Here is a 22,860-nt window from a genome sequence, read left to right as displayed (position 1 = left end):
AATTAAAAACGCTGTAAAATTAGTTAGACAAAACGAAAAGGTTGGATAAAACAAAGGTGTGATTTATTTTTACTCGAATGTACAGTCACGATTATATCTGAAATTAAAATCAGGTTTAATCCATTACATAAATGTATGCCGCTTCCTTTTTTAAGCTGAATTCTGTTTATAGTCATACATTATATATAACTTCCATGATAATGATAAAATAGAAACGCCTTCAGCTTTTAAGCCTTTTAGCATGACTTCCATAGTGTATGGACTAAAAGAACTCAGCCTCTCCTGACTAGTAGGGGGGGAAAAAAAGAAAGAACAAAACAAGCAGAACAAAAAGCAATTCTGAACAGTTTTAGGCAGAGGACGAAACGTGACGAGACTAAAAGCGTATTTAAAGGACGGGAGATCCGTTTTAGAAACTCTTCCACTATGAGGCGCTGCCGAACATAACGCAATCCGTCAGACGAGAGGGGTGTTATGTGCCGTGTGCATCAGGAGACGACGACGATCTTGTCGAATAATTTAAACCTGAAAAGAGAGCAAATCACATGAGTCAAGCGTCTTTCACTATCTATTACTCGACATATAAGTAACTGAATTTTTTGTCAAGTTTTAGTTTCGCAAGCACGACCAACCACAGAGGTTAAACATGTTTTCTATGGCACTATTTAGCTTTGCCATCTTTTGGTCACTTTGCACTTTGGCATTGAGGAATTAACCCCCGTTGTCTGCGACCTTCCGCGAGGTTTAGGCACAGCCTAACCTGAACGAAACAAGACGCGCCTGAACATGGTGCAGGTGTCCACCGCATTTCAACGCTACCGCATCGAAAGCCTATTCTCACCTTGAGTACACGAGCGCCGGTCATTAGCTTTAGTACGTGTAGCGAGGTGCAGCAGGAGGCGGGGGTGGCGCCCTGTCTGCATAGGGATCCCTGGGCCGTGGCATTCCAAACGGGGGCCGGGACATGGATAGGGGCGATAGACGGGAGCGCTCATACGAGTAGCCATTGCCTGCGGGTGCCGCTGCAGCCTGTGGCGGCCGCCGGATGGGGCTGCGATCACGGGGGAAGTATGCGGACGGCGGATGTGGAGGGAGAGGACGACGCTCATAGGGGTCAAGATTGGAACCCCCCAGACGCTCCCTCATGATGCCTGCGGAAGGGGCTGGTGGGGGAGGGGGCACTGGATTGACTCGACGGTCCTCGAAGGGGGCGGCCATTCCAAATGGCCGGGCGCGATATTTCTCATAGTAGTCAACTACCCCATAGCCATCTCGCTCAAATGATGAGGGAGCACGTCTAAGGGGAGGTGGAGGGGGTGGTGGAGGGGCAGGTGGATACCCGTGTGGCCCAGGTGGGGGACCAAATCGACCTCTGGGAAACCCAGGAGGACCAGGTTCAGGCCTGTCACCAGGGAAACGTGGTGGCCAATATCCAGGTCCGTCTGGAGGCCCATAACCTTCATCTTCCCCACCGCGGGGACGGCTCTTTGAGATCTGCACATGAATCCGTTTGCCTTTTTAAACAAAAAAGGAACAAAATAAAAAATTACACATATTCCTCTAAAAGCAGAGACATTTCAATGAAACTGATCATTACCTTGGAATTCTGTATTGGTCAAGCCTTTCATGGCATCCATTGCCTCTTCAGAGTTAGGCATATGAACAAATGCAAAGTTTTTAACAACTGAACATTCAGAAACTGTGCCATATTCCTCAAACAGAGCTCGGAGTTCATCAGCTGCGCCTTTCTCCACATTTGCAACATGTAGTTTTACAGGGCCCTGGTTCTTGCCGTGGCTAGCTTCTACATTTATAGGCACACCGTGCATCTTGTACAAGTGCAGGTTGCGTATAGCTTTGGTAGCACACTTGCGATCATCCATATGAACAAATGCAAAGTTCTTGATGATGGCACATTCTGTCACTGTACCATATTGAGAAAAAAGGGCCTGGATCTCTTCTGTCTCTGCCTGAGGCGGAAGGTTCCCAACGAAGATTTTCACCATCTTTGGTGCAAGTTCCTTGAACTCTAAGCAAAAAAAAAAAACAAACACCACAATTGTAGTAAACAATCTTGAAAACTATACACTCATAACACTGAAGTGAAGGAAATATAATACCGAACACAATGACCATACTACGCCCAGAAAGACCGCATGAGCTGCCAAGGCCAAATTAACTTCCGCCTAAATTCACTCCAGCTTATTTGGTTTACAAATATGCACCAAAACAAGATGGGTAGAAAAAACATGGCTGTTAGGTCTACCACTGCAAATCATGTAAGAAAGTTAACTTCAAGTAAGGAGAACCACACAGGGTTACATCCCCATGTTAACAGGAAAACAAAACGCCTTAGCTAGCAGATTATGAAAAAAGATATTAGTACAAGCAATGAAAAATCATTGACGTACAATTAGATGCCCTTCTGTAAAGTATCCAAGGACATAACAAAAAACGTAGAGCTAATTCGCCATTTTACAACAAGCCGATTTTGTTTAATACAGGATTCGAAACTAGCATATCATCGGAAAAGGAGTGCGGATTGACAATTAAATCAAGGTTACAAATATATTAAAAAGTCCCAAAATGAAGCCAGCTAGTTCAATTTTAATCAATAAAAATCTACATTTATAAAGTGGTGTTGCCGCCGAAATTTCGAGGACGCTAGCATAGCATTAGCGGGCTACACACTACGGAAGCTAGCAACTTAGCTTAGCCTGGATAGTTTTACCGAATTCTAACTGAAGTTCAAATCGATTAACATGCAAGCAAATGCTAGAGAGCTTAATAAATTTAGAATGAATCACGATCCTTATAATCGAGATATAAATCCCGATTTTACCAATAGACGGGACACAACTCACCTTCTCCGAAACGCACACACCACGGCAAAATGGCTCCAGTCGTTTTCCATCAACTACTCATGAACTCCTCCAGATCCCGCCCAGCGCCTGAAAACCAGCCAATCGGCACCCGTTGAAGGAGCTCAGCTAATCAATATGCAGAGAAAGCGCGTAGCAAATTTTGATTGGTTCAAAAGCATTTCCAGACGGTAAACCAGAAGCAACAAGCGTCATTAAAAATGCATCGAGGAGTGCGCGCTGCTTAGTGACTGACTGACGCAAATCTTCTGTTTCAGTAACATTTAGCAGTGTATTATGCTGTATTATTTTTGTGCCAGTGTAGCTTTAGGAGAATGTAACTATGCAATCAATTTGGGCTGATCTTTATTATTGAGAAAATAACAGCTAGTTCTAGTTTTATTTTAGTAATATAACATTCACATAAAAAATAAAAAAATTAAAGGCAGAATAAAAGAATAAATTCCACCAATTATGGTCTACGAAACCATTGGTTAGTGAAAAGGACCCATATTATACAGGTATTAACAGGATCAGGAAAACATGCTTATCTCAAGTGGATGCTGGAGAAAAGAATGGATTCATTTTGGGAGAGGCTGATTTACATCGTTGTTGATTAATACAGAAGACATCCACGCATATGAAGGAACACTTGGAATTGTGTAGTATTATGACTACATGAAATCATGTAGTCAGCCTCATCAGGTTGACCCCTGGAATGGTTTTCCAACATTCATGAAGGTTTTTCCAGAGGTGCTGAACATTTGTTGGCTGCTTTGCCTTCCCTCGCCGGGATATACCATCTGCTCATGGTGGGTGGAACCAACAATCTGAAAATTTCCATTGATCTTACATCTGTTCCTTATGTTTATTACCACAAGTGACTTTCTTCTTGTTGTTGTTCTTCATCAGAAGTGGCTCTTTGCATCAATCCAACCATGAAGGTCTGATGTATGCAACTTTCTCTGAACAGTTGATGTGAAGATGTGCCTGATGCATTTACGTAGGCTCAAATCTGAGGTGCTGTTAATGCGCAGAATGTTCTGAAGCTGACAACTTTTTTTTGCATTGACTGACCTTCATGTCTTAAAGTAATGATGGACTGTCATTTTCTTTTTAATTAGTTGAATGGTTCTTGCCACAAAAGTCAAATCTCTGACATTGTTGGTCTGCTTGTCTACGATTGGATGGTTTCAATTGTGGGAAATAAATGAATGACAACATTATATAATAAGAACACGCTTGTGCCTATACAAATGTATATTACACCAACTTTGTGAAATTCGACTGGAATCGTGGGCCAGTCGTTTTAAGGCAACGTTAATCTGTAACTAACATGACGTGGAATGCCGCTTATTATTTACAAGAATCTCACCAAACACACGACATCTTGAGGCGGAAGTCTGGATGCGGCACAGACCAAGCACACGAAGAGATAGCGAAAGCAAGGTCGCCGTCGCCTCGTGATGCCACGCTGTCGCAATCCGGGGGTTTCCCGGCATCAGGGGACTTGGGTGGGGGGGTTCGCGGGGTGACGCAAGCGTTTCCTGCAGCTCAGCACACTGGCCGAGGCACTTTCACGCCAGACCGCCAGAGAGGCGGATCGATACCGAGCGAAACCCGGAGCCAAGTCGGATCGCGTCGGGCGCCGCCTGATCGGACGGGTACGTGCATCTCACGGATGATAATGCGGGGGGGGGGGTTGGGTCGGACTTCGGCGTTTGTTTTGTGTAGTAAGTGTGTACGGTAAGTGTGTACCCTATCTACGGTGTGTAGTAAGTCGAGAGTCGTCGGTGATCAAACTTTACAGGACGCGTCCATTAAAACGCGCGATGTACTGCGCATGTGTTGTATCTCCAGGAGGGTCGGCGTCGCCACCATGGCCGTGTCCCAGGCGGCCGACACGGAGGAGCTGATGACGTGCCTCCGAATCCAGATCTACCATCCCCCCGGCTTCTCCCACCACCTATACGACCTGCTGCCCATGAACAGACGCCAGACGCAGGACGCGGAGGACCCGGTGAGGGTGGGCCGCGACGGCCAAGCCTGCAAGTTCCTCCTGAACGACCTCCGGGTCTCCCGCAAGCAGCTGGCCCTGCAGGCCTTCCGCGCCCCCGGTGACCCCGAGCTGCGCTTCACCGCGCAGAACCTGAGCCAGCGGGGCCGCGTGACGGTGAACGGCACGGCGCTGGGCTACCTGGAGGCCACGGAGCTGCCCGACAAGGCGCTCCTCAGGTTCGGCTTCTACGAGCTGCTCGTCCTGCGAGAGCCCGGCGACGCGAAAGCCAAGTTCGACGTGCTGTTCCAGCGCCGGGACGCGTCGCCCTCGCTGGAGATGGGCCAGGGGGAGGGAAGCGGGACCCCGGTCATGGAGAGCGGGCTCCCCGGCCTCTTCAAAAGCCCCAGCCAGGAACCGTCGGAGACGGACGAGGCCGAGCAGATTTCCGCCGACTAGGCCGGGGAGCCTTTCCCGAGGAAGCGGATTTCGTTCGGTCGGTTTAATCAGCAAGAGGCGTTGATTATATCTTACTGTTCACTTTTTATACTGTGAAGCTCCATAACTGCTATTAAGCGTTCTTTCCGATTATTTACTATTTATATTTGGTGTATTTTCACATTAGTTTTGATAAGATTCATATTTTGAACTGTTTTGCTGAATTAAAGTTACCTCCTGCTCATTAAATTGTCGTCGGACACGCAAACTTTTTTGTTATTACAAAAATATTAATTGTTCTGCTAGATTTATGTTTTAAGTGGAAGTTATGATAAATACGTGGCAATACTCTGTATGCTTTCGTGTAACCATCTTGTTTTTATGCATAACAAGGATTATATTTCCTTCTAATTCTGCTCTTTCAACAGAGCTTGTTTTATAGGCACAAAATCCCTCATCATTGCTGGGGGGATGTTGGACAGTAAAAATTTCAGGAGTAATTCCTGAGGGGGACAATAAAAAAAACAAAAACACATTTTTTCACGTACCGCTGACACGTATATATCATATATATATCATATAATATTAAATATCCTTCGCTCTTAACCCAGCGTTAATATAAACACATCACACATTTATGTCAGGGATTCTTGCCTATGGGCACGCTGAAACAACTCACATCCTCATTGAACCGTTCTGAGAATATGTGAATCATTCAGCTGGGGAAAGGGCTGGTATCTGCCAGGATGAGTGCAAAATATATGACAAAACCAGTTTTTATCAGCTCCTTATCTGGTCCACAGGCAATAAAATATTTAGTCACTGTGTGATCTTATGCAGCACTGACATGCTGTAAGTCTTTGTCATTATATCCACTAAGGGGAGCCATCAGCATTCCACAAGTTGCTCCATTGTCCCAGATACACGGCAAAAGGGCACTACAGGTCAAAGTCAGAAATGTCATGAGAGGGAGGTTGGTGTATTAGATCACTGGAATCGAATATTAGAAAAGAAAACTTTGAAACCAGCAGGTTTAAATGTTTCTGATGCAATACCATTCCAGGAATAGAACCCGCTTATTACAGCTTTCAGCTGACTATAAACTCTAAAAGCAAACATGAATCAACTGTACGATCGGGTGTATTCACACTTGGTCCTGTTCAGCCCATTTGAAGAACTCACTACACAAATGGAAAGAAAGCTATTCACATTATGGTTCACTTAATCTGTGTATTATTAACCACTTTTTTTTTTGCAAATGACCAAGGCCCCTTTTGAAATGAAGTGCACAAGACCTTTTAATGAAATTACAATGTGAACGTTTGTGTTTGTCCACTTTCTGGAATACTTCTAGAGGACTGTTCTTTAAAAAGAATGATTCAATTAAACACCCTTATAACCTGCAGAATCAGTGGTAGGAAGTAAGAAGGTATACTGAAGCACATGCATATAAAAAACAAGAAAGTAGCCTCTTCAGTAAGTTCTAGTAAGTGAATCTAAAAGAACAAGAAATGTGACACAAACAAAGACAATTCAGGGTCATTTATTTTCACTTCCGTTTTATTCACTTTTTTTCCAATGATGTGGAAAGAACAACCAACAAAAAGAGTTGAGTGGAATCCAAGATGAACAAGTATTAAAGTGAGCCCAACGCGGCTCCCTGGCGTTCCCATGATGAAACGGCGACAACCACTCGCTTTTAGCCCTCCTGACACGGTCGGCTGTCCCCTATAAGGCGCGTTTAAGGCTCTGGGCCAACCAGCTCTTCGTACAGGATCACGTTAGTCAGAGTGTCTGTATTCTACGCCCATGGCTGCTTATGCCCGTCTCTGCACGTGTGCTTAGTGCTTGTCTGCTCTCTCTTGCTCTGCTCCATAGCCATGGGCTACCAACTCCTGCCTCACCTCATAGACTGGTTCAGATGGTCTGGTGTGCCAACTCAAACTTGCCGTAGGCACTGGTCCGCTTTGGTTGGCATGTATACACTTTGAAAACTGACTAAGCCGCAGTGGTTATCAAAGACGTTAACAACGCAGGAAGCTTGAACAGTGAGCTGCCAGTGAGCCCCTTTTTTCGTACACACCACCGCGCGCACACACACTGACCCACCCCATGCTACTTCAGCCACATTCGCGGGCCTAGGGGGAGGTGTCGTGGGTGTACAGGCACAAGTTCGGGTTGCTTGTGTGGATCGTGGCCATGTCCTGTACATCGTTCAGAATCAGAATCAAGATCTGGTGACGGTGGGGCAGTGTGAAGGCGGGGTCTCTAAACCCACCAATCAGACTAGTCTGGGCCCACCACTTCACGAATCTGCGGAATCAGCCTCACAAACAGTGTCTTGTGCAGTCATGTCTCCACTATAAACACACACATACACACGCACACGCTGCGAACACAGTCTTTCCTTTCTACGCATCGTCCCAAAGGAGGAGCACTTGTTAATTTCTCTTTTGGCATCTGAAACCTTTGTTCAGTGAATTTAGTAGTTTAATTGTTTACACCCTTCCTCCTCCCATCCCCGAAGACAAAAACAAAAACACAAACATACCGAAGTAGAACACCAACCATCTGTGAACAAAATCAAATGGAGAAAAAAAACGAATTCTCCCAAATTCAAGGCACAATTGTCTTTCCATTATCGGACGTCTCACTGGCTACCACCATTCTAATCTCAAGAGCACCCACAACGCCTGCCAACGTCACCTCGAAAGGCCAAGCCCGCCACACATCAGCCCGGGTGAACGCGTGTTTGTTATCTTCCCTTCCGAGTTTTAATACTGTTCAGGAGATGCGCCTGTGTTGACTGGGAGTGAGATCACAAGCCTAGACCAGTGAAATAACAAAAAAAACAAAAAAAAAAACAATAATAAATTATAATAATAATAAAAAAAAAAAAAAAAGAAAGTCACGTCCTGTTTCTGTGTTTCATTAAGTCTTCAAAGTCATATCCACCAGCTCTTATTTGGCAAGCTAGTCTTAAATAAGCACTAAGTACTGATAGATAGGATAAACATACACCGTTAACGTGTTTAAGAAGATGCTGTTGTCTTTTTTTTGTAACTTTTTTATATCTCTTGCATGGTTTCAGGTTTTTAAGTCGATTTTCACTCATCTGATTAAAGGTTTTTTTTTTTTTTTTACGTAAATGCAAGCAGGAACCGATTTTTGCTGTGATGTCTTGCTCTAGACGAGGGTCTTGGCCATGGCATGGCTCATTTTTTATGAGACGCCATTGACCAGAGTCAGGGTCTCTCCGGGCTCAGCCACGCCATTGCTAGGGGAGCGCTTGGAGGACGTGTGTTCATCCTTCTGGGCATCAGTCCCATTCTCCTAAGAACAGTGAAAGAAAATGCAAAATTTCAAAAGCTTAGACTGCATTAGTTTGTGTCTGAATCGAAAATTAATTGCAATGGGTTTGTAACAATAATTTTGGAAAATGCTTTTTTGTTTCTTCACCATTTACACCCATTCACACAAACAAGTACTGTGCAAGCCAATGTACACCAAAACCACAAAACCAACTAAAGTAATTTGTTAACGTAACAAAACCATCCATTATGATCAAATATTGATTTACCTAATCCATTTATTGCAGAGTTTCCTTTGTTCTTAATTAAATAATGACATTTTGTTCAGTGAAAGATTCTGTTATATAGTTCTCTATGCAGCAACACAATATTGTCTTCCATTTGTAGACTTTTGCTTGTAAGAGTTCCCCAAGTTCTTATAACGAATCTAAAGAAAGCAACAGCTTTTATGAAATCAAATGTAATAGCCACTTGTAATATTTATAATTTGTGCTGTAAACTAAACTATTGAGTTACTCTTGTAAACCCCTTTCATTTTTACTACTACTTAAAATACATGGTTTCATTCAGATTTTATTACAGCATGCACTGATAATGTTTTGATAAACTTAAGCAACATTTTTGTCTGTCTACAGCATTCTCACTCTCATTTCAATGATTTTCAATCCTGGTGCTGCTATCCATTGAAGTAAAAAGCACACTAAATCAGTACATCCAGGCTGCCCACTGCAGCCATGAACCCAAGGGTTATGGTTATTGTTATTGGAATCTTTATTTTTTTTTATATGTGCTCTGCTGTGCAACAATAACCTCTTTTACTGAAGCAAACATTTCAAAACAATGACAACAATAATCACTTTTACCTTATTCCCATTCCTTTAAATCTGTCCATTAGGTACAATTTTACTTCACCAAATGTTTGAGTGATTTGTTTTTTTCTGACCACATTTTTTCCATGCCCCCCCCCCGAACACGAACACGAACACGAACACACACACACACACACACACACACACTTCCCCTCCCCATTTTGCAATTGTTTTATTTGCTTGATGAACACTAAAATACACACTAAATTAAGCATAAGATGAAAGGTGCTGCTGATAAAACTACTAAGGTAAATGATGAAATGGAGAAGGAACAACATACCTTGGGATGTGCAGTCGGTTGGGTCTCTGCCTCTTTTTGAGGGGGATTCTGTCGGCTCTGGGAGTCGGCACGAGAGAAGAGGTCTGCCACGGTCACTGCAGAGGAGAGAAAAATTAGATCATACATTTACAGCTTACTTTGTAACTCCTTCCATTTGCCATCCACAAGCTCTGACCTGACTGTCTGTCACGACTGGTAGAGCCCCCTTCAGGACGGGTACCACGGTTACGGCGACGCCGGCTCCTATTGCGACGCTGAGGCCTGCCTTCATCCTCTAATAGAATGTAAAAATATTAAAGTCAGAGTACCAGGGATAACAATAACCTCTTTTACTGAAGCAAACATTTCAAAACATAACAGAACAAAATGAGGATGTAGTCATGACCTCTGAACTCACCAAGTCCATTCTCACTTGCTGCGGCCTGGCTGTCTGACTCAGCAGCAGCATCAATCACACTAGGTTCCTGGTCGTTACGGCGACGGCGTGAACGTCTCCGTCGTTCGCTGCCAGGCCCCATTCCCTCACTAGCATCAGTGTCAGCCCCAACCTCACCGTCACCCTCCAGCAGGGAAAACGGATTGCTGTCAGGGTCTCTGAGGACTGAAGAATTTGAGAATGTCAGAAAGAGTTCAAAAATATGACATATAATTATAAAATCAAATCAAACCTTCTTGTACCTGAGCTGATTGTGTTGGTGGGACGAGCACCTGGACCTCCACGCCCCCTTCCCGTGCTAGAGCCTCTTCCTCGTCCACCCCTCTTAGATCCCCGCTCATCTGGTCCAACCCCCCTGGGTCGAGAGTCCCTCTCATTGAATTCTTCAGATTCTGAAGCGTTGGACAGCTCGGAGTTTGTTCCTAGAGCAGATAAATGCATATTAGGTTAAGGAGATATGGACGAGAAGCTGAATTTAAGACTTTTTTTAAAGGCCACTTTCATCAAATTTAAGACCCTTCATTAGGGTCATAAAAAACATTTGTCCAAGGGTCCGTTTTTCCTCGGCAGAAACTGAGGGCCAGATGCTCTTTTGAAATAAAATATTAATAGTATTTTATCTTGAGAAATATATTATTATTTGATATACTAATTTTCCTTCCAAGACTCATATTCAGACTCACATTACCTGCACTGCAGCAAGCCACTAGGGGGCAACTGTAATATTTGAGGGCTGTACAATTTGGGGGGGAAATGTGATTTATAAATGGCACTTGCTTGCCCATCAAAAAAAAAAAAAAAAAAAAAACATTCCTACCTGAGCTGTCGTTGTGACATCATACATACGACTTGTAAAATGTACGGGGTGGTGTGTTTTTTTTTACTTCTATTTGTGCCAAATGCACAGAAAATGTAATCAGAGCAAACAAAAATTTATTCTGAGCATTTTATACATTTTATCTCTGAAAAAATGCTGCTTTTGACACAAAAACCAATCACTGACCAGAAGTAGTTAAATATGAGTGCCGATTTTCTGTTCTGGTCAGTGATTGGTTAATTTTGTGGCACATTTGTAAAGCTGCAGCAATATGGAATCAGAATCAGTTTTTAAACAAAACTTTCCTAATACCATACAAAAAACGAATTTTGACATGCATTTTTGCTTACATCTTGCTCTTTTTCATTTTGGCTTAAGAGACTATGCTGCTCATTTTTACTCTGTTCCGAGGAATGGAGCGGTCACTCAAATACCTGCTGGCCAATGAGGCGAAGCCCCGCCCACACAAGAACATTGTGCCAGAAGTCCAACCGAATCCTCAGGAAGCGTTAACGTAAAAAGGGGCAGAGCGACTGAAAAGCCAGCAGTAAAACAGTTATAAAAATTCAAAATTCCATCCTCATATTTTACATTTCAACGTCGTATATTAGGAAAGTTTTGTTTCAAAATTGGCACAAATCTGATTCCATACACCAAGAGTTGCTCAAGCACGCAGGTGAACCTAAGCGAACACAGAAGAGAGACAGCTAAGAGTAAAACAGCCTTTTGCAAAAAACTGCATTTTTCCAAGTATTAAGCCCCCTGCAGTAATAAATACTCTCACCACCTGGCACAGAAGAACAGTATGTTTAGCCCCAGAGATGTATGTGGTCACAATCACCTGATGTTGGTGAGCGAGATTTGCAAACAAAACTAATATTTTATGAAAAAACATTTAATACATTTACAACATCACTTCAGTCTGTGCTCTCATACTTTAAACTGCATAATTTTGCATTCATGTAACCCCATGATCTGACATTGTGATTGCGCGGCGCTGCACATGTGAATACAGAAGTGCACACTGTACATTGAGTGCTGATTACTGACAGGCTTGGCTTGAAGACTTGTTTCATTTGATTAAGATGAATGAACATACTTTTCCCTCCTCACTAGGCAAATTCGCCAAGCTATTTTGATAATACAAGTAAACACATTCATTGGGTATGCAGTGTTTTGAAGACATTTAACTCTGTATTTAAGTATTATTAGTCATTTTACTAGATATTTAAGGCCTTAGAATTTTCGAAAATTCTATTTAAAACTTCAAAAAGAGACTTTTTTTACCCAGTGGTTCTCAAACATAGCACTTCCCTTTTATAGAAAATAAACATTTCTGCGCCCCCCTGTGGGCTAGTTTTGTGCTGCATATCCCATTTGTATGGTCTGAAATACCTCTGTGCTTCCTCAGGGGGCGCCCCACCAGTTTAGGAGAAACTGGCCTACCAGTTGTAGCTGCCGTGATTAGAGAAGCTGTCATCCAAGCCATAATATTCTCCCCAAGAAAACTCTGAAACCCTGATGACTGCATTTGAGTGAGGTTCTTTGTCCCAAAATTCAAATAAGAGTATGAATTGTGTTGCAATGGTATGTATTGACAATAGCATGCAAAACTACTAACAGTGGCACATCCTGTCTCATAATTCCACTGTGAACTTCAAAAGGAAGCAGTAAGCTATTGGAATGCAGATGTTTTTGCTTCTTCTAATCTACTTTTTCATTTTTGAGAGTCAGATTTGGATTATCAGAACACCTAAGGGTTGGTAGGCGAGTGACGTAAAGGACGAGCAAGGCAATCTCTTACCATATCCGGAGTACTGACTGTTGGAGGGTCTCCGACCACGACCACGTCCACCATAGGTGCGTGAAGTGTGAAGGGAGTTGGAACTCTCATCTGTCAAGTAGCCCCTCTCACGGTCACCTCCTCCCGCTGGTGCTGCCCTGCTTGGTGGGGCTCGGTAGCCCACTCCGATCTGCCGAAGCTGCTCATCAATCTGCAGCCGCTCCAAACGTAGCTGCTCCACCTCCTGTCACGAGAGAGAGGAAATGCAGAGTCAGTCCTGTGTGGCAGCTTCAAACATTAAAACATTGATACAACAGCCTAATTACTTGAGGTGACAGCAGCCACTTCAAACATTGAGCACATCCAGTGTTTGCTGGAGACCAGCATTAATTCCAATCTGCCTTGATTGCCTGATGTTGCAAATTATTGTTAGACAATAAAACTTAAGCAACTTCATAGCACACTGTACATGGGAATAATTGACAAGGTGACAATGTATACCTTAAATAGCTTTGAGCAAACGGTTATGGTATTATTTGGAAGTATTTTGATTGGGTGAACGTTACTACTAATTTAATTTCCTTCACAGCGTGACTAGTCTACTGAAACAGTAAAGGAGGCTCCAGTAAAGGAACTGGGCTTGGAGTTTAAAGCAGACTGACAGCACTTAGTGAGGTGGTCTTTGGCTAGGTGGGACTTCAAAATGTGACAGCTGTGAGCCCTTAACAACAGCTGAAGCTGTTGGGGAGCGCTGGAGGGTAGGAGGTAGTAGGCTGGTTTATTTTTGGAGACTTCAGGGGCGTTTAGCCTTGTAATCCACACCCACGATGCACCCACCCCCCCATGGCTATTTTCAAATGTAAGACACAAGGGAAAGAGCAATTTGTTCAGAAGCTCTACTGGAGGTTGAGGGTCAGATGGATCAGTCATGAACATTTCATTGACTCAGCTGCAGCCATCCTCTGCAGTACAGGCCAGTTCCAAAATCAATGCTCCAGCCTAACTTTGCACTGGTTTGCCTAAATTTTTGCACAAGCACAAAATTTAGGTGCACCAAATTTTCAACTTCAATTTCCGACATTTTACAGGTTCTTTATCTAAATTTTATTAAATTGCTTAAATTGCAAGCAGTATTGTTATTTCCAAGCCAATTTTGTTAACAAAGATGGGGCAGTAGTGGCCTAGCGGTTAAGGAAGGTTGCCTATTCGAATCCTGAATGCCAAGGTGCCACTGAACAAAGCACCATCTCCACACACTGCACCCCAGGTGCCTTTCATGTCTGCCCACTGCTCACCAAAAGCAGAGGACACATTTTGTTGAGTCACCGTGTACTGTGCTGTGTATCACAATGACAATCACTTCACTTTACCTTTCTAGAGAAAGGTAACTTACTGAAAACGTGATGAGTTCACGTGATTAGTTTCAACTAGTGCTAAAATGCAAGCTGAGGCGGAGAAACATAGGCCAGCTTCTGCCAATTACGAAAGCAAAGTCTGGGGATAAAACTTGACCGTTGGTACAGTCAAGTTGGCCCACATCTGCTGCAACAATAGTGTCTGGTTTGAGCTTTATGAAAAGCTGTACTTATCGGGTTTGGATCGAACCTTTAAGGTTTGATTAAAGCCCTACGCCGTGACTTCATTTGCTCTGCCTATCTGACAGGTCCAGGATCTCACCTCTGACTGCAGCATGCGCACCACCAAACATACAGGAAATACCTGGACCATGGCCCATCAGAAGCAAATTCCGCCCATTGTGATCTCTGATTGGTTTAGAATACGATAGTCCTAATATGCGTTTGTTGAGTGAACCATGGAGTTTACAGGGATTTTATTTTCACTGAACAGTTGGTTGCACCACTGAGAAATCAGGTCGCATGAGTGACCAAACTGGTTGAACTCTAGAGTCCGGAAAATACTTCGGTTATGATTCATAGTAATGATTCAAGTAATATCGCTTGAGACTGGATGACAGCATGGTTTTGGGGCTATTAAATGGTGCACAGAACAAATCACTGCTCTCTATTGGTGAAACCTAATATGTGACTGAGTGTGCCACTGACAGTACCTGTAGGTATGAGACGTGATACTCAAGCAGAGCTTGAGCATTACTAATGTTCTCCTTGGTGCCAACAAAAACAAATGGAACCATCCCCTGGAAAGAGAGAGCGAGAAAGAGTGAGAGAAGGAGAAAAGTTTTTACTTTTCCATTCAATGTTTTGTTATGTTACTGACTATAAGCATGTTTTAGGGTGGGTTATAGGTATGTATGTATCCATACCTCCTCACGGGGAAACTTTTTGTCATTGTCTCCCTCTATCCGAACTCGTACAACGCCAGATTTGTCCACAATCTCCTGAATAATTTTGCCACTTTTTCCAATAACTTTGCCTATGTGGAATACAAAGGAAATTGATACCAGTTAAACATTGTTCAGTTTAGCTATATGCTATATGTAATTCAACCATTTAGCGTGATGCAAACCAGCATCTCTACATCAGGCAGTGGTGCCCTTTTTACAGTTAAGAGATTTATCTGTAAACCTCCTACAAGAAAACTATTTGAAAGTGCACAGCTTGCACAAAAATAATTATCTAACCCAGGTCACCACTGAACTATGAAAAACTGTTGTGATTACTAATTCTTCAAATTGAAATGACAAGAAATTTAGATGATATTGGTATACAAGTCACCACATACAGACAAGTTAGTACACTCACCAACTAGGTTTCTGGGAACCTGGAAGGAGTCCTCTTTAAACTCTAGATAAACGCGGGCCTGCTTCACTGCTTCAGGTGTCTGAATTTGAGAATTGTATGTGTGTTAAATAATTGTTAACTTCAATCTAAATAAATTGACTCCTTCACATTTAACCCTCAAATCACCTCTCCATAGATCCTGAAGGTGCAGCTCTCCTCCTCCAGCTCAATGGCAGTTACTCCGGGAACCTTGCGTGCCTGCTGGATGTTGGCACCATGGGAGCCAATGGCCAGACCCATCAGGTCTTCCCTCACACGTACCTCCTCCTGGTACGCCGATGCCAGCTGCTTACTGGTCTGGAGATGAGGAAGAAATAAACCATGACAGCATAATTAACAGATCTGAGGTTATATTTGTCTGGATACTTATACATAAGCATTTTTCTTGTTGTAAATACAAACTTGATATTGTTGACACAGAGGGTCAAATTACAATGCATGTATTTTATTGCACAATATACCTCCAGATGCTTGGTTGCTTCTTCGTTACGAGACATAAGCATGAGTTTGGTGCGGATGCTGCGGAAATGCATGTCGCTCAGCAGCGTGGCACGTTTCACCGTTGACTCATTTGTGGACTATGGGGGGAAAAAAATGTTTTATTTTATAACTGTTTTGTTACTGTTTACGGAAAGATGTTGGCTAAGGGCACTTACCAATACAATCAATTCATGTGTGGGGGCGTTGTACGAGATGCAGTTGGCTCCGATAGCTTTCCTGAAGTCTTTGTGTATATTGTCATTAAAGCAGCTGCACAAAAGAAAGTCACAAGGTCAGAAAGGTTGCTCACATTTTACTGAAATGCATATAGTTATTTTAATACATGTGTCAATTATAACCACCAAGCCGTGCATGTCATATATGAACATGTGGATGATACTGTGCACCTCACACTCACATGTCTCTCAAGTCTTCAGGAACGGCGATAGGGATTTTGTGGAAGGTGTTGCGTGTCGCAGGGCTGTTTGGGTTAACAGGTCGGATGCGCTCTGACGTGACTATCTCATTGTATGTGGCATCACATGCAGCATACTCAATCACGTAGAACTGAGGTGGAGAGACACAGCGATGAAACGTTTCCATTTAAAAGTACAAGCACCTCTAATTTAACTAATGGCAAGTAAATCTGAACCAACCGCAATGGGACACACCCCATAACACTGATGTTCAGTTGGAGTTTAATACAACAAACCTTACAACAATGCAAGCGTCATATGCCATTCTGAGAAAACATCTTCAAACACACACGGCTGACTCAAATATATATACATTGAATATAAGCGTTTTGCTTCTGCTTTAGTCCTTAGGTACAGTACTTCAAAACTAAAGAGATTTCTTTTAACAGAAACTATGGGAAATTATATGGACAGGCAACTGATGCGTAGATGAATTTGACATTTATCACAAATTTAGCTGCTGGCAAACTACCCAAGGATGTAAAATTGATTCTGTACAATTATTAAGAGTACGATAAAACAGTTTTGTTAGCTGCAGCATTTAGGCAAATCACATATATTACCAGTACTTTAAATGTGACATTGGTTTGAGAGACAAAGTTCAATTCTCTGACAGCTAGAGACTGGGTTCTACCCCTGGTGCAGCTACTCAACCCCCACCCACCCAGCAGGACTACATCCTCCCATTATATTAAGACATTTCAATAGTCACTGCATAGGGGAAAAAGATCTGTTGGATAATACCAGGGTCTATTTCTAAAAGGCATTCAGGTTACTGCTGTTTGGGTTGTCACAGACCCCCCCCCAAAAACACATTATGGCTACGCAAAAAGTTTGTTTGAAATGTGTTTCTTACTGTCTCTGCTCTTTACTCACCTCTCCCTTCATCATTCGGACCCGAGCCAACCACCAGCCACAAGGCTCCTGCTCATTCGCCCTAGAGTAGACCTTAAAGACAACAGAGGGATGTGGGGGTAAATGTATAACAATGGTATAATAGTGTTTACAACTACTTCATACAGGTGGAACGTGTTTGTTAGTGTGTGTGTGTTATAAACTGAGGTATATCTGGGTTGGAATGCCCAACCTCCACTTCCTCTCCCTCGCCAATGTCCTTGTGGTAGTCGGCTGGAGGTGGCAGTCGCACATCACAGAACGGCAGCTGTCTCTCGGGCTGCCAGCTTTGAGGGAGGGAACAACAAGAGACAGAGAGAGGGAATCACAGACGTGGCTGTCAGTCAGCTTTTGTACAACAAGGTATGCAGGGGAGAAAAGAAACATCTGTGACTATTAAACAATGTTTCCGTTCGTCACCATAAAATAAATATTATCAAGTATTTGAAAGAAAGCAATGGCTGGCATCTAGGTATTGATGATGCAAAATTAAAAAGTCATAACCAGAAATCCAAAAACACAACCAGGACCCTGTACCATTGACCACAGGACCTTTAACAGAGCAGGTCACAACAGAAGGTGTGTATCACCACATTAAAAATAGGAACCAAAACACACACATTATCATTTCAACAGTCCTGTTCTTTTGAAGCAGTGCTACTTCTAGACCCTTTACGCAGGCATTTGTTCTTCAAGCCAAACATAGATAATCGTTGTCATGACCCCCAATCCACATCCAACTCTGACACATTTTCTGACTTCCTCTTTAAAAGGAATCTGCTGTAGAATCAGTTGGTATGTCACTGTAACGTACCCCATGACATAATTCATAGTTTACATTAATGTTTGGGAAAAGGGGTTTATTTGAGTGTAGAGACGTTTTACAGTTTAGATTTGACAGCCAGGAACAGGTCTAGATCAAGGTTAATGTGTCTTGGCCAAATGTTAAAGGAAAGTATCCTTGGAGAAGCAGGCTAGTAACCAAGGATTCCTTCTTGAAGTCAAAGCAAACAAACTCAAGTGGCACCAGTCAGCAACTGTAGGTGAACTGTAATGTACATGAGTACATTATAGAGCAAAAGAAAAGTAGACGCTTTGGAGTGGGTGGACAACCATTCCAAGAATGGCAGAGGGCACCGCCGCTCCATCCACCAACCACCGTGGCTTGTTGCCTGCATATCTTGTGTGACTATATTTAGGACATTCTGGTTCAGGGGAGAACTGATAGAGGGAAAGTGGAGGATTGAGGGGGGGGGGGACCAGGATGATTACTGGGGGAATGATTTTAAAGGAAATGAGTAACGTTTTTTTTTTTTGCACAGGCACGGCTGTGAGGTTGTTGCAAATTTTTTTTTTAACAAAAAAAAGATTTTTTATTAATACAAGCTCACACGGTCTGAGATGTATGCGGCATAAGATACATTGGTGAAAAATAAAGAACTTACTTGTTTTCAAACACTATTGTAAGGGAGTCTTCATGAACATCCTTTACAAAACCCTGGAAAGGAAAGAAGATAGAAAGGAGAATCATGAATTGCCCTAAAATCCAAAATTGCTCTTTTGAAAAAAGCCGATTGGTCACATGGCTAAATGAGATCTGAAAGATTTTGAGTCTTTTCTCTATTCAAAGACAAGAAAGAAAAAAACAAAAAGAAACTGGAGTCACTTTTGGGGTCAGTGGAGCAGATATTACAGACACGTCCTCCTCACTTTCTGGCTGCGAGTCGGGAGACCCTGAGGGAATGTGACAAGCTCCTCTCGAAAGACAGTGCAGGCAGTAAAGGCAAAGTCTTCCCCTGGCCACACACACGCGTGCACACAACCCCAAAATAAGACTAAATCTTAACATGGTACTCTCACTAACTCATGGTGAGACAGAAAGAGCATCTTTGTCTCTTTGTTTATCAGGTGGTTTCGAACGAGCCATGAGCCAACTAAACTTCGAAAAACACCAAAACCAGGGATGTCTGTGCAAAACATGACCAGTACACACAACTGTCTGTGAAAGACACATACATGAGGTACAAGGGGTGCTGATGGCGGTCATTATAAGACAGACAGGCTGTCTCTGAGAACCCCCCTCCTCAAAAGCTGTTCCTAGTCAATCAAAGGATCCACAAACCCAGCACAACGTCCCGCAAAACCTCCTATGCAGACGCCCTGACTCCAGGAAAGGCACAGCGAATGACAGCACTGGCTGGGTGACACTTCCTTATTTGGGACTAGGGTTTTGGGGGTGGTTCATGAGCAGGACTGCAACGCAGGAACTCCAGGATCTCACCTGCTTGGAAAGTCTGCTGATCACAGGCCCTGACACACATGATCAAAGTACCAGAGGCCATTCACAAATCTTTGAAACCACGCCCAAGAGCATCTAAACTGTCAAATATGTGCACAGCAATGATAAGCAGTAGGGACTGAGGCAGCAGTGAGGTAACAAACCAGTGTGGGTATCACATCTCATCTTCCAGTGGACTTTCCCCATTGCTAAAGACGTAAGCAGTGCTGTTTTAGGCATGACAGCACCAAGGGGAAACCAATTAATGCCGACGACCTCTTGGTGACATCACTCCTTGGTTGACCATGTGGTTTGAACCCTACAGGGTAACATTTGGCAGATAGAAAAAGCTCAAGCTCAAATAAACCAATATTCAATGGTTTAAAGACATGTAAATAAATATCCAGTGATCAGAGAGCAAATTGGCTGTCATTTGGTCAAAGGCCATAATTGCTCTCCTAAAAGTGTCACACAGTCATAAGTTCATGCTAATGTTAGACAAGCTCCAACTTTTTCCAGTTGTCCATATCTTAATCTAAAGGATTAAGTGGACCATGTGGTCCACGAAACCAAGAGAAGGATGGACCAACCTAAAATTGTTACCCAACCACATACAATCTGCATCAACAATGACAAGGTGATGCCACATGAATGGGTTATGAAAGGAGTAAAGGATGAGATGGCGGGTTGGGTTCGAGAAAAAAAGATGAAAAAAGAAATGGTGCTAGAAATGGGTGGGTGTGTGAGAGACGGGGAGATGAGAACATGTGTGAGGTTTGGGTGTCAAGTGTTAGGAGAGTCAAGATTAGGATCACCTGTTGCTCACACACACCTGCTCTTGCTACTCAGGATTTTCTAGACCCCACAGCAAGAAGCTGACACCCACCCTAATGGCGTCTTACTGTGAAAGCCATGTGGAGACCCTGGTTACATCAGAAGATCTGTATTACTATTGAGATTGGGCCGCAAAAGATCATTTTAATCAGTTAAACATTGTGTTATATTCCATGAATAGCCGTTAATTATGTTTACTTGCATTGATCATTTTGCTCCTAATAAAATGCCACTGCCAATTTAACAGCCAAAAAAATGCACGTTCTGTAAAGAGTTGGGACAAATAAACAGGGTTGGGTCAGATCTGACTGGTAGTGTTTTGGATAATACCCAGGTAGAGCATGGGGCCAACCCACCATGTGACCGTGGGCTACAAGCAACTTCCCGAAAGCATTAATTCAACTGAACTGACCCGATTTCTGCACCGAACACTGGCTGCCCCACATGTGCTATGAGCAGGAAAACGCTGCTGCTCCTCAGCCTGGGAACACACACACACACACGGTCGGTCGCGCATCTCATTCAAGTTACTGTAAAGCTCGCAAAAGAAGGCTTGCCATCCCCATGAAGTGTTTATTGCACCTCTTATTGGTTGGCTTGATCTTGTCACTTAACCAGTCAAACACGCCAACAACACAAGTCGACCAGTGTCTCAGACATGTGTCCCACCAGGACAAAACAAGCGTGGACTCCATCACAGTGGCATGAATTGAACCTATTCAAGAGAAAAAAGCTAAACACAGTCCTCTAGGCATTTTCCTGTGTTCATGGCGGCCCAGAAATCTCAAACATAATCGCTCCACGAACTTCGTTGCTCTACCGTGCACACGTCACTCAGTTGCTGAAATACTGCATGTCTTCTTCCCTCTTTACCTTGTAGAAGGCCCCGTTGGAGCCGCGCACTTCCACCGCCAGCCCGTCCATGGTAGCCGCTGCGTCCCCACGACTGTGCCCCTCGGCAGGCGCTGCGACGACGCGCGGGTCGGCTAGCACCCCCAGCCCCAGCTTCGCTGGCCCGTCGCCGTTCTCCGGCCTCTCGTGGACTTCCAGTGTTTCGGATGGAAGGGAAAGGGGCAGAGGTGACGAGGAGGGGTTAGGGAGTGATGGGTGATGGGAGCCCTGGAGTAGCCAGACAACGCCAGGTGAAGCCGCAAATGTTTCCTGGAGAAAACGTGGACGGTCGTCAGGCCGGCGAGGACAGAGCGCTGGCGCCGGAGCCTCACGCCTGGTTCCCAGACAGGACTGTTCGCTAATGAGGATGGCAAGAAAGAGGTGTTAGCCAGCAGCTAGCTCCGTCGCTAATCATCGACACCTTATTTCAACCACAGGTACCGGCGGGTGGAACCAGGGAGCTGGCGGAACACTCCGGTCGGCGCGATTTCTAAAGAGGAGACGGTCACGGCGACTCTCTCTGGCGTTTCAAACGGCGACCAACGTGAAAACACTCCCTCCCAGATGCGTGTGTGTCTGCCGCGCTGGGCTATATGCTATGCTAACGCCCGGCAACTCCTCACATCCCCGACTGCCCGTCCCCTCAAACGCACGCCGTCAGAGTGAAACGGCGAGAGTGTGAATGACCCCCCCGGAACCCCACCCCTCAAGCGCGCACGCTCCGCCCACAGAAAGATACGCGCCTCTCATTGGATCAAATGCGCGCCACTCAAACCCGCCGCCTTTCCCCATTGCCTCTAAATATCAAGGCTGGTCAGCAAGTGACCAATGACTGCACAAGTGGCTACGACGACTGCCTTTATTGGAGCGGTCGCCTGTCTGTTACATGCGTGTTCAATTTTAGTGGCTCTCCAACGTTCTGCTTATGCCCCAAAGCTGTCTTAACCGTTGTGGACATCATCCATTGCGTTTAGGTGATTTCAGGCGTTTTTAGACTTTAAGATTGGGATATTTTTGCACTTAGTTTTGGATTACAAACAAGCAAAAGAAAAGTACTTTTAGAGGATTCTAAAACTACATCATTTGTAGATTCATACACACATCCACAGCTCTTTTGCGTTGATGAAGCTTTATGAGTACAGGGACACAGCAGAGATTTTGGAGGTGGGGGGAGCAAGCTGTCAACAAATGGTTTCAGCTTTAAAAAACTGATCAGTTATTTTACATAATCTTGGCCCAAAAATTCCGAGTTTTAAAATAATGGATGAAAAACAATCAGCACCGGTCAACATAGAAAATTAAACTGTTGATGTTGCCAGTCATCTTCCAAAACTTCATCATTCATAAAGCTTCCAAGTATATTTTAATTAAAAAAACATACTACAGTGTGTGTGTGTGTGTGTATTAGTAAAAGTCTACAATACTTATAAATAGACCATCTGTACAAAAACTGAACA

The 22,860-nt window shown here is 43.7% G+C and overlaps 3 protein-coding genes across 4 annotated transcripts; 1 reads left to right on the top strand and 2 right to left on the bottom strand.

Moving 5' to 3' along the window:
* Nucleotides 1–41: 41 nt before the first annotated feature.
* On the bottom strand, nucleotides 42–2,939 carry rbm4.3 (RNA binding motif protein 4.3). Of its 2 annotated transcripts, XM_028979361.1 has the most exons (4): nucleotides 2,865–2,939; nucleotides 1,598–2,029; nucleotides 842–1,514; nucleotides 42–525 (listed from the first exon to the last, which is right to left on the bottom strand). In XM_028979361.1, exons 2-3 carry the CDS (start codon nucleotides 2,004–2,006, stop codon nucleotides 871–873), a joined length of 1,053 nt encoding a protein of 350 aa, XP_028835194.1. In that variant the 5' UTR covers nucleotides 2,007–2,029; nucleotides 2,865–2,939; the 3' UTR covers nucleotides 42–525; nucleotides 842–870. The 2 variants fall into 2 exon arrangements, with proteins under 2 accessions (XP_028835194.1, XP_028835184.1); XM_028979351.1 differs by having other exon boundaries at nucleotides 42–1,514.
* A 1,410-nt stretch (nucleotides 2,940–4,349) lies between these two features.
* On the top strand, nucleotides 4,350–5,913 carry tifa (TRAF interacting protein with forkhead associated domain). The gene is made up of 2 exons (XM_028994224.1): nucleotides 4,350–4,525; nucleotides 4,722–5,913. Exon 2 carries the CDS (start codon nucleotides 4,741–4,743, stop codon nucleotides 5,314–5,316), a length of 576 nt encoding a protein of 191 aa, XP_028850057.1. The 5' UTR covers nucleotides 4,350–4,525; nucleotides 4,722–4,740; the 3' UTR covers nucleotides 5,317–5,913.
* A 924-nt stretch (nucleotides 5,914–6,837) lies between these two features.
* On the bottom strand, nucleotides 6,838–22,061 carry fxr2 (FMR1 autosomal homolog 2). Its single transcript, XM_028993842.1, has 18 exons — nucleotides 21,845–22,061; nucleotides 21,386–21,761; nucleotides 18,846–18,898; nucleotides 17,594–17,687; nucleotides 17,383–17,454; nucleotides 16,449–16,597; nucleotides 16,207–16,300; nucleotides 16,012–16,128; nucleotides 15,677–15,847; nucleotides 15,512–15,590; nucleotides 15,073–15,182; nucleotides 14,860–14,946; nucleotides 12,813–13,035; nucleotides 10,434–10,613; nucleotides 10,153–10,356; nucleotides 9,931–10,029; nucleotides 9,756–9,850; nucleotides 6,838–8,628 (listed from the first exon to the last, which is right to left on the bottom strand). The coding sequence occupies exons 2-18, from the start codon at nucleotides 21,434–21,436 to the stop codon at nucleotides 8,518–8,520; spliced, it is 1,989 nt and encodes a 662-aa protein (XP_028849675.1). The 5' UTR covers nucleotides 21,437–21,761; nucleotides 21,845–22,061; the 3' UTR covers nucleotides 6,838–8,517.
* Nucleotides 22,062–22,860: the final 799 nt, after the last annotated feature.

The sequence above is a fragment of the Denticeps clupeoides genome, chromosome 1 (assembly GCF_900700375.1).
Source record: "Denticeps clupeoides chromosome 1, fDenClu1.1, whole genome shotgun sequence".
Taxonomy (NCBI): Eukaryota; Metazoa; Chordata; class Actinopteri; order Clupeiformes; family Denticipitidae; genus Denticeps; species Denticeps clupeoides.
Note: the sequence above shows the minus strand (reverse complement) of the source record. Positions and strands in the feature narration are given on the sequence as shown.